Raw genomic sequence first — 12,064 nt, forward strand, 5'->3', positions numbered from 1 at the left:
GCGATTACATTGTCACTTCCTTTAATATATTGTATCTTAATTTCTTAATAAGTTCCTGTAGCATCAGACTCCAATTTAATAACCACCTATTTTTTCCTTTTCTTCTTTTTGTTAGCCAACAAATACCAAGGGTTGTGATCTTAGCTTAAGTGTATATTACAAAATGTGAACTAATACATGTGTGATTATACTGTAGTACATTACAAAAGTTTGTACAAATACTAATCTCTATTTTATTTTTAAACTTAACAGTCAATCTTCCATGATGTTGTCTTTATTATTTACACGCTTTGTCAAAATCCCTCAAAACCAGATCTTATTATTCAAAGTGGCATTTTGTCAACCTTTGCCCCTTTTCCATTTAACTCTCACATGGTTAACTTGCTCACCAGGTGGAAACACCATGTGGAATAGGCCTTCGCATACTCCTTTCATAGGAGTATTCTTATCACCAATGTTTTCCAAACTCAGCCTATTCTCTGAACTTCCACACAATTCTTTATTTTTAAGCAAGTCATTAATTTTATCTTCAGGACCCTTCATTCTATTAGTTTTCAGTTTCACATCCGCATGTGATCCCTCTTTGTCAAAACAACACTTTTGATTCTGTCTCACCAAATCACCTCCTTGACTAACATCAGCAAGTTGTTTACCTTTGAATTCCAAAACAAACTGTAATTCACAGGCACCTTGTTAACAAGCCATTGTTCCTTCAACCTGGTTACTGCTTCCAAAACCAATTCAGACTTTAAATTTTCTTTATTCAATTTAGGAACAACACCTTTCCCTTCTCCTTCAATAATATTCACATCACCAGCTTTCATCTCCTCACTAACTTTTACCACACCTCCTAACACAAACAACTGAGAATTCTCACTCTCCACTGGTACCAAGGTTAACCCTCTCTTCACTGAACCAAGTCCATCTGACCCAAAAGGACAGCATTCCTTTTCAACTAAATCAGATACCTCAGACTTTTCCTGAGTTTCAATACTAGGTTCAGTATCCTGTGCATCCACACCCTGAACACACTCAAACGGGACATCTACCTCTTCCAGGCTTTCCATACCAGTCCCTTTTTCAACTTCTAAGTTCCCCTGATCCTCCCAGTTACTCTCTGGGCAACTCCCATCCGGAGTAAACTCAACCCTGCGGATTAAAACAACTTCATCTGCTAATCCAGCAGACTCCTTCAAGGTAGCGGCATCCTTTTCATCTACGACTGCCCTTATATCATTATCGGTAACACATTTAAATTTTTCAACTTCTTCAAACAGTTCTGTCAAGCCAGACAGATCATCCGTGTCCAACCCTGGACCTTCTAACTGCCTTATCTGTTTCTCATCTTTACTCTGTGCCTCTATAAAGTCCCTCCTGGCTAAGGGTAGGTCTACCTCCTCTCCTTTACTCTCTTTCACCTCCCTATTCTCCGCTTCACCATCCCCTAACCCCTCTTGGTACAGCGTCGGTAAAAACGTCTCAGCCAAATCAACACTGGACTCATTTAAACTGTCCTCTTTCTCAGCCGCCTTTCTCGACATGCTGCAAGTGATCGCGCATGCGGGATAGATCTTAGAATCCAGGGGTGGGTCCTCAGCACTCACAGGCTTGCTCGTCAGCTTCACTGCTGAACACACGTCACCACCTGCTAAATCATTACCAAGAAGGACGTCCACGCCGTCTCTCGGTAATTCTGACCGCACCCCTACTTCGACTGGTCCAGATACCAGGTCATATTTTAAAATGATCCCATGCAAAGGTACAGCTTCTGTCCCTTTTCCTATACCTCTTAAAACTACCTCTCCAGTCTCAGGACCAAAATCTAGCACCTTACTTAGGATCAATGACTGATCAGCCCCAGTATCTCTCCAGATTCTCACTGGAACTGGGGTCTCTCCTTCTTTCACAGACACTGTCCCTTCTGAAATAAATTTCTCACGCCCCTCTCGTATTTTATCTACCTTGGCCTTTCTCGTCGATTTGCTGATCAACTCAATACACCCTGTAGGGACTGCTGTTTTCCCTTTTCCTGTCTCCTTCTTCAGAGCAAAGCACTTAGATGCAATATGACCAACCTTTCCACAATTATAACAGGTCAAGCCAGGAACTTTCCTGCCAGCCTGCTTTTCTTCCTCCTTACCTTTACCACTAGCTCCCGGCTTATTCTCTGCCTTAGCCAGTGGACTTTCTTTACCGTCCCTACTACCTTTCTGATAACTTTTATTTGAGGAAAACTTTGTCTTGTGGGTTAGGGCATATTCATCTGCGAACCTGGCAAATTCCAATATAGACTTATTCGGCTTCTTGTTCAGATACATCCGGATATTATCCGAAACACAACCTTTAAATTCCTCAATCAGAATTAACTCTCTGAAACGATGGAAATCCTCCTCCACCTTTTCTGCAGCACACCAGCCATCCAAGAGCACACCCTTTTCATAGGCAAACTCTGCATACGTCTGATTCCACAGTTTCTTTAAATCTCTGAACTTTTGTCTATATGCCTCAGGTACCAACTCGTAGGCCCGAAGGATAGCCTGCTTTACTTCCTCATAATCCTCAGACTCCCCCTCAGACAACGCCGCATATGCCCGTTGAGCCTTCCCTTTTAATGCACTTTGTAACAACGCCACCCACTGATCTCTAGGCCACTTCCGATTCACTGCCACCTTTTCAAAATGCAAGAAGTAACTGTCAACATCTGTCTCCTCGAACGGAGGTACTAACTTAAACTCCCTACTAACATTAAACTTCTCCTCTCGGTCTGCCCCTTGGACTCTTCCCTGTTGCTTTAACTTCTCCATGTCCAGCTCATGCTGCCTCTGTTTCTCCTTTTCCCTTTCCTCTGCTTCCAACTGTTTTAACCTAAGTTCATGCTCCCTCTCCTTTAGCTGGAGCTCATACTCCCTTTTCTTCTGCTCCACGTCCAACCTTAATTTTTCCAACTGTAACTGAACCACCCCAACAACTGGTTTCTTTTCCAGGAACAGATCCAATACCCCAGCCGAAAACATATCCTTGTCCATATATGGCCCTCTGGATCTCCCACTTTTTCATTGACGACTTCACCTCTGTGATATTTAAACCTTTCGCAATATTCACCAAGTCCGTCATTTTGGCATCCTCTAGCGCCTTCAAAGTCAGATTTTCTAAAAATTTGTCTATATCCATCTTTGCTGGTTTCCTGTCTGGTTACCCACGCAACCAGAACAAATAATGGACATATAGCCTGATTCACTGGCTCCCCAATTAGGTATCAAATCCCGGATGAGCCCCCGATTTGTTACATACCCCGTAACTGGGTGTCTTACCAGCAAAGACAGAAGTGTCCATTGGCGTCTGGTACTATTTTCAAAACAGTGTTTATTAGTAAAATATACAAATCAATATCAACAATGCAAATATACAGATAATACACGTTAGCAATACTAAACCTAAAAGTGTGGGTATAATAATAATCAATAATAAACAAGCTCTATCGTTGTCTAGGGGATAATGAATTATCATGGGAAAGTATAAAGTTCAGTTCAATTCATGTAGGCTGAAGTAGTTGTTGGTTCTTTTGTTGTAATTGGAGAGAGAGAGAGAGAAAGAGAGAGGGCGATCAAACAGTGACAGCTATTGTCTTGCAAACCTTCCTTTACGATCTTGATCCGTCGATGTGTTGTTGTGGCCATTCAAGCATGACCCCTCTGTCTTTTAGCTAGACCGTTCTCCCGTGGTGGACTCGTCACCCAGGCAAGGGTGGACACACACACAAGCCCCCACCGGCCTCGCTATAAACACTGTGAGTTAAAATTGACCGATCCTTCGTTCGGTCTCCGATGCCCCCCCCCCCACTTTTCTCGTGGGTTCCAACACTTAAACAGTGCTCACTAGTGTGTCTCTTGGTGCGTCTCCTGGTGTGTCTGAGGGGTGTCTCCCCAGACCTCACTTTTATCCCTACTCACGGGGTCTCAGATGTCAATCAGTTTTGAATGGTTTAGCCCATCAAACCAGCCCACTCCAGCTTTCCACTGAGGAATTTTAATAAACAGAATAGTACCAAGTAAACAGCCCTCTCCAAAAGACATAACAGTAAATCAATGGCTCCTCTCCTCTCCCTTATCAGCAGCAGATGTTCCAGTCCAAGTACGTTTTTGTTCCATCTCTTTCTCTCTCATTAACAGCCTGGCAACAGTAACGGTTTGTAATCCTCCCAGGGGAGGGGGACATGGGCAACCTTGCACCCTTCTGCCCATCAGAGCTGTTCATCCTTCGTAACACTGCATAATCACTCAAAGAGTTCACCTGCATGTGCCTGTAATGAGAGCTGTAGAACTCATCTCCTTCTACCTTAGGCCACAAACTTATCAATCACTACTGCTGTGGACACTTTCTGAAGGTCCAAGATCCGTATGCTCCACAACCACTGGACTAAGTGTGGAAATGTAGCAGGACACTATTTTGAAAAATAAATGTGCTAGGTTTTCTAAAATTGACTCCTTCTACCTTAGGCCACAAACTTATCAATCACCCCTCGTAGTGACTCTTGTCTCAGAGGCTGACACCAGAACATCTTTCATAAGGGTGAACCCTTGCAAAGTGTCTGGCCCCAATGATGTACCTGATAGGGCACTGAAACCCTCCATCAACCAACTGGCAGAAGTGTTCAAGGAAATCTTCAATCCCTCACTGCAGCAGTCAGAGGTGCTTCAAAAGAGTGGAAATCATATCAGCACCCAAGAAGAGCAGGGTGAGCTGCCTCAACAACTATCACCCAGTTGCACTCATTTCTATTGTGATGAAGTACTTTGAGAGTTTGGTCATGGCCAGAGTAACTCTTGCCTGAGCAAGGACCTGGGCCTGCTGCAATTTGCCTATCACCACAATAGGTCTGCAGTGGAGGATGATTTATTGGTTTTCCATTCAGTCTTGGGACCACCTTGACAATAGCATTACCTATTTCAAGCTACTTATTCATTGAATACAGCTCAACATTCAACACCATCACATCCTCAGTACTAATCAACAAGCTCCAAATCCTGGGCTTCTGTACCTCCCTCAGCAACTGGATCCTTGACTTCCTCATTGGGAGACCACAGTCAGTATGGATTAAAAATAACATCTCCTCCTTACTGACAACACCTGCATATCTAAAAGATGTGTGCTCAGCCCACTGCTTTACCTTCTCTACAGTCATGACTTTGTGGCTAGGCACAGCTCAAACACCATCTATAAATTTGCCGATAACACAACCATTGTTGGCAGAATTTTAGATGGTGATGAGGAGATGTACAGGAGTAAGGTAGATCAACTGGTTGAGTGGTGTCACAACAACCTTGCACTCAACCTTAGTAAGACCAAGGAATTGATTGTGGACTTCAGGAAGGGGAACTCGAGGGAACATACACCCGTCCTCATAGAGGGATCAGAAGAGGAAAGGATGAGAAGCTTCAAGTTCCTGGGTGTCAACTTCTTTGAAGATCTATCTTGGGCCCAACATAGTGATGCAATTACAAAGAAGGCATGACAGTGGATATATTTCATTCAGAGTTTGAGGAGATTTGGTATGTCACCAAAGACACTTGCAAATTTCTAAATGCAGTATGGTGGGCATTCTAACTGGTTGCATCACCGACTAGTACGGAGAGGCCACTGCAGAAAGTAGCATACTCAGCCTGCTTCATCATGAGCACTACCCTCCTCCGCATCCAGGATTTACCTTCAAAAGGCAATGCCTCAAAAAGGCGGCATCCATCGTTAAGGACCCCTATCACCCAGGATATGCCATCTTTTAATTGCTAACATCAAGAAGGTGGTATGTGAGTCTGAAGACACACACTCAATATTTTGAGAACAGAGTTTTCCACCTCTATCATCAGATTTCTGAATGGACAATGACCCACATACACTATCTCACTATTTTTTGCACCACCACTTATCAGGAAACAACAAGTTTCATGACATATGCCAATGATATTAAAATCTGATTCTAATACTATGGATGCAAACTGGTCTAGTGACTCTCCTTTTCCTTTTCCCTCCTTTCTACAGAAGCAAGATCACATTTGTTCACTTCCAACCCAGCAACAATTCCACAATATTGAAATTTTGGTTTCAGCTGGCTATAACTTTTCTTGAAGAAGGGTCTCGGTCTAAAACGTTGATTATCTGTTCACTTCCATAAATGCTGCCTGACCTGCTGAGTTCCACCAGCATTTTGTGTGTGCTGCTATAACTTTTCTTTGAATAGACTTTTATTTAAGTTCTTTTTAAATTATTTGTAGGAAACTCAATTTGAAAAAATATCTACATTAGCGAACACCTCAAAAGGTAAATAGTTTTACAGCCAAATGTTGCAAGGTTCTGTGAGGTCCAGGACTCTGCTGGGAAGAACAGGCCCCCAGTCCTCGGGGTCGTGTTGCCGGTGGCCGTTGGCGGGGCTGTCTTAATACGCTTGGCAGAGGATGGTGCTCGGAGAAGCTGTGCCGGAGGGGATGGTCGTCGGCTCGGAGGTTCGACGGACTCGGAGTCCGCTGCGGTCAGGTCGCTTTTGGTGTGTGCTGCGTCTGCGAGGCTGGGTTCAACGGAGCTTTCATTGTGTGCTGCGTCTGTGAGGCTGAGTCGGGCGGCACCGTGGAAGTCCATAGCAGGGGTATTCCCTTCTGCCGCCGGCGTGGGATGGCGAGTCTGTCGGGACCCTGGGGACTTGTGGAAACTGTGTGGTGATTTCTTTTGAACTTATAGTCCTTTAACATCTTTGAACTATTTTTACTGTGCCCATGGTCTGTTTTTTTTTATCAATTATGCTATTGTTTGCACTGCTGTAACTATATGTTGTAACTATTTGGTTTTGTACAGGTCTTGTAGCTTTAGTTTTTGGTCTTGTTTGTCTGGTGGATTTGGAGCTCCTTTCCAGGGAACACGCTAAGACGGTAGTGCGATATTAATACGCAGCAGCCTCTCCGGACTCTGGAATGGGGATTGACAAACGTTATGTGGATTTTCTGGTGTAGTCTGTTTTGTCATATGCTTTTGTGATATCATTCTGGAGGAACGTTGTCTCATTTTTTAACTGCATTGCATTTGTGGTTTCTAAATGACAATAAACTGAATCTGAATCTGAAGATTTCAATAAATCTTCATTTTTTAAGAAAAGCTCATCTCCTGTTACTATTTGTCTACCAGATCTACAGCGGATGCAATCTCTCTGGATCTCCACTCACTTTTGGAGCACCTAGATAACAGTAAAACATGTGTGTTTGCTATTTATCAATTACAACTCAGTGTTCAACTCCACCTTCCCCTCACCACTAATAAACAAGCTTCAAAATCTGGGCTTCTGCAATTGGATCCTTGACTTACTTATTGTGAGACCACAATCAGTACAGATCGGTAATAAAATCTCCTTCTCACTGACAATCAATGCAGGCAGACCTCAAGAACGTAGGCTTAGCCCACTGCTCTAGCCTCTCGATGAACATGACTGTGTGACTAGGCACAGCCCAAAGGTCATCTATAAATTCACTGATGACATCACTGTCGTTGGCAGAATCTCAGATAGTGATAAGGAGGCATACAGGAGTGAGATAGATTGGTTGTTTGAGTGATGTCACAACAACCTCACACTCAATGTCAGCAAGACCGAGATTGTGGTAAAGGAATTCAGGAGAACACACAGCATTGAGAAGTCAGTGGTGGACAGGGTGAGCAGTCTCAACTCAACATCTCAAAGGATCTAACCTGGCCCCAACACATTAACGCAATCATTGAAGAAGGCATATCAGAGGCTCTACTTCATTAGGTATTTGAGATTTGGTATCTTGCCAATTGCTACAGATGTAGTGTGGAGAGCATTCTTATTGGCTTTATCATTCCCTGCAACAGAGACTCCAACACACAGGATCAAAAGACTCTCGGCCAGTTCCTGCCACCAAGGAAGTCTTCAAGAGGTACATAAATCCAAAGTGCCTTGTTCATCAGCTCACATTTTACTCTGAACTCAGTTCTCCAATGAATGAGCTGCTCTACAAATAGAACAAAACAAAGAGGTCTGATTCATGTGCAATTCATGTCCTTCTTGTCATCGTCATCATTATGTGCTGTGACATGGGCGATTGTGGTCTTTCCATGACCATGACTGTACCTGGCAGTTTTTTCTTCTCCTGGGCAGTGCCTTTACAAGATGGGTGACCCCAGCCATTATCAATACTCTTCAGAGATTATCTGTCTGGCATCAGTGGTCACATAACCAGGACTTGTGATACGCACCTGCTGCTCATATCATCCACCACCTGCTCCCATGGCTTCACGTGACCTGATCGGGGGCTAAGCAGGTGCTTCACCTTGCCCAAGTGTGATCTGCAGGCTAGCGGAGGGAAGGAGCATCTTATACTTCCTTTGGTGGAGATGTAACTCCACCCACATATCCCATTTCAATATTCTTACCGATCAGATCTTTTTTATTCTCTACATTGTTTATTTCTACAAAGTTTATTTTCTACATTGTCATTTTATAAATATGACAGTAGTTGACTAATTTCTTAATCTAATATAAATTATTATTTAATAAGGCTATCTTTTTTTTCATCCACATTAAAAGTAGAATTTTACTAGAGAGAAGGCAATGATTACTGACAAAGTAGTCAACACACATCAGTTATAGAACATCGGACAGCACAGTACAGGCCCTTCGTCCCACAGTGCTGCACCAACCTTTTAACTAACTCTAAGATTAATCTACGCCATCTCTCTCACATAGCTCTCTTTTCTTACATCCATATGTCATATATTTACATATATTACAATAACTACTGACATCTTCCAAATTGGAACTGGTTGAGGTTAAGGGTGATTAAAATGAGAACTTATTACCATGAAGGAGAAGCTCGAACACCTTGTAGTGATGGGAAAAATTGATGGAAGAAAAAGTTGTAGTTGACAATGCATGACATTCATGATTTAAATCAAGGGACTGACAGGCAAAAGTTCTGAAAAGCCCATTAGAACTTCTCAGATTAAAGACAGATGGTAAGACTATGATTGCTCACGTCATATGACACAGAACATAATGACAGTGAGATTCAGAGTTGCCCATAAACATAAGTTTGAACAACATGCTGAAAAGAGGAAACTCGGGGTTAATACTGGAACCCACTAATGGTGCAAAGGAATTAGTCCTGAGCAACAGAAACAAAATGTCAGAGGAACTCAGAAGGTCAGGCAGCTTCTACGGAAATGAGCGAATAGTCGGTATTTCTGGCGAGATCCTTCAACCGGACTGGAAAAGGGGGGAAGAAAGGTGGCGGAAGAGGAAGGTGACAAGTGAGACCAGGTGAAGGGGAGGAAGAAGTGAGAAGCTGTAAGGTGATAGGTGGAGGAATCTGATAGGAGAGCAAGGGAAGGAGGAGGGCAGTGGAGGATTAATGCCCTCAGTTCTGACAGAGCATTCCCTACGGAAAGGCCGCGGCCTCGGTCCCCCGCATCGCCGCTTACCGATGAGGAAGTCGGTGATCCCTTCATTCAGCGTTTCCTGCGGCGCTTTCCGTTTGCTCATGGTGGCGGCGCTCAGACCTGCGGAGAGTAAATCCCAGCTTCAGCTCAGGACAATACCGAGGCTGCAGCCGCGTCGACAGGCCGCGTGCGCGCGACCCGCCAACCGGAGCATTTAACCCGGCGCGAGGCGCGCGCCCGTGTGACATCATGGACGGCGCGCGTGTGCGGCCCGTGATATCTCCAACCGCGCGCGCGACCCGCCACCAGGACATTTAAACTCGCGGACACGCGCTCTGCTCCTCGCGCGTCTCCTCCCATCACCAGAGCCTTTAAACCGTCGCGAGCGCGCCCTCAAATCGATAAAGATATTAGATCATCTCTGCTTATTTGTTTGTGGTTGCATTAAACTCGGTGCGTGGGACGCCAGGGTAGGAATAAATGTTCTGCAGGCTGAGGGAAGTCCCAATGGAGGACAAGCAAAGCACTTTTATTTCATAAACACAAGAGCTTGAAATGCAGAGCAACACACACAAAATGCTGGAGGAACTCAGCAGGTCAGGCAGTATCTACGGAGGGCAATGAATAGTCAACGTTTCGGGCCGAGACCCTTCACCAAAATGTCAAAGATCTGCCGGAAATACAGTACGTAATGCATAGTAGCATATTAAAGATCTAAGTAAATTTTATTATCAAAGTACATATATGTCACCTTATAAAACTCAGATCCATTTTCTTGGGGGCATACTCAACAAGTCTATAGAATAGTAGCTATAACAGAATCAGTGAAAGATGCAGAACTAGTGCGCTCAACTAGAGTGCAAAAGACAACTGCAAATACTAAAAGAAACAAATGATACAAAAAATAAATAATAAATATTGAGAACATGAGATCAAGTGTCCGTGAAAGTGAGTCCTAGGTTGTGGGAACATTTCAATGATGAGGAAAGGGAAATTATCCCCTCTGGTTCAAAAGCCTAATGGTTGAGGGGAACTGTTCCTGAACCTGGCTGCATGAGTCCTGAGGCTCTTGTACCTTCTACCTGATGATACCAAGAAGAGTATGTCCTGAGTGGTGAAGGTCCTTGATGATAGATGCTGCTTTCCTATGGTTAGAAGTGTTTTACCAGTGATGAACTGGGCTGAATCCATTAATTTTTGTTGGATTTTCGGTTCCAGGGTATTGGCGTTTCCACACCAGAATATGATACAGCCACTCGATATACTCTCCATTACACATCTATAGAGTTATTTTAAGTTTTAGATGTCATGCTGAATCTTCGCACACTACTAAGGAAGTACTTGTGCTTTCTTCATAATTGCACTCACATGCTGAGCCCAGGACGGGTCCTCTGAAGCACTTACGTGTTGGGCCAAGGACGGGTCCTCTAAAACATAGAGCATACAGCACGTACAGGCTCTATGGCCCACAATGTTGTGTGACCTTTGAGTAGGTCCTTCCCTCCAACATAATCCTCCATGTTTCTACCATCCATGAGGCTATCTAAAAGTTTCTTAAAGATCTCTAATATCTGCCCTGGCAAGGTGTTCTGGGCACCTACCACCCTGTGTAAATTAAACTGCCTGGCATCCTCCCAATGCTTTCTTCCAATCAGATGCCCTCTAGCATTAGCCTGTCTTCATATTCATACAGGTCCCTCTCATTGGTGAGAGCTGAAGCAATGTTAAGGACCTCCCCTACCTCCTCCATTTCCAGGCACATTTCCTCTTTTAACTGTGATTGGTCCTAACCTCACTCTAGTCATCCTCCTGTTCTTCACATGCATGCAGGATGCCATGGTGTGCGTTAATTGTGCCATTACATCCTCCTTGGTATCTGCTAAAATGTGTAACACAAAATGGAAGCTTATAGGAAAAATATGGTCAACACAAAGTACACTGCAGATGCTGTGGTCAAATCAACACGTACAAACAAGCTGGAGTCGGGCAGCATCAGTTGAAATGAGCAGTCAACATTTCGGGCCAAGACCCTTCGTCAGGACTGTTGGTCTGGATCGGAAATGTTTTGAGAAAGGGAACCAGTCCACAGCCATGTTTTGAAAATTTAGTGTGAGCACCTGTCTACACCTTGAAGAGTAGATAACGGTGAAAAGCACATTTAACTGGGAAAAAATTAGAGTAAAAGGTTTTGAAGGGTATAAAAAAGGTAATTTCTTGGTCCTAATGGTAATCTTCTTTTAGACTGGGTTACGACCAGTGCTAAGAGCTGGAGAGGGAGAGGGAGAGGGGGAGGGGAAGGGGGAGAGAGACAGTCCCTTCTGGCAGTATTTTGTGTGACATGCTTTACTGATTGGTTAATAAATATTATTTTGCATTTTACTACTTTATTAACCATTTTTCTTTCTTTCTGTATTTTATATAATTCTAATAAAAATAATTTCTTATAACCTTTAACACGTACACAGTGCCTCCTTTGTTTGTAAATACCTTTAGTTGTGGAACTAAAAAGGAATCAGTAACAAATTTTAAAGTATTAAAGCACAAATACAAGGAAGAAATGTACTCATCTCCACTGCTGACCTGAAGAAATCAATTTGTAGTATTCTATCTTGTCATATGTTCAACACAT

The 12,064-nt window shown here is 43.4% G+C and overlaps 1 protein-coding gene across 5 annotated transcripts in view; it reads right to left on the reverse strand.

Moving 5' to 3' along the window:
- polb (polymerase (DNA directed), beta) overlaps positions 1-9,667 on the reverse strand; it is a 113,658-nt gene extending 103,991 nt beyond the window's left edge. For 3 of the 5 annotated variants that reach the window (XM_073061608.1, XM_073061600.1, XM_073061593.1), the window contains exon 1: positions 9,478-9,663. In XM_073061608.1, the coding sequence (XP_072917709.1) occupies positions 9,478-9,538 (61 nt within the window). In that variant the 5' untranslated portion in view covers positions 9,539-9,663. Of the gene's footprint in view, positions 1-9,477 lie in introns of all 5 variants that reach the window. The other 2 variants (XM_073061625.1, XM_073061617.1) reach the window with 1 other exon arrangement.
- Between the last annotated feature and the right edge of the window lie 2,397 nt (positions 9,668-12,064).

The sequence above is a fragment of the Hemitrygon akajei genome, chromosome 1 (assembly GCF_048418815.1).
Source record: "Hemitrygon akajei chromosome 1, sHemAka1.3, whole genome shotgun sequence".
NCBI classification, from domain to species: Eukaryota; Metazoa; Chordata; class Chondrichthyes; order Myliobatiformes; family Dasyatidae; genus Hemitrygon; species Hemitrygon akajei.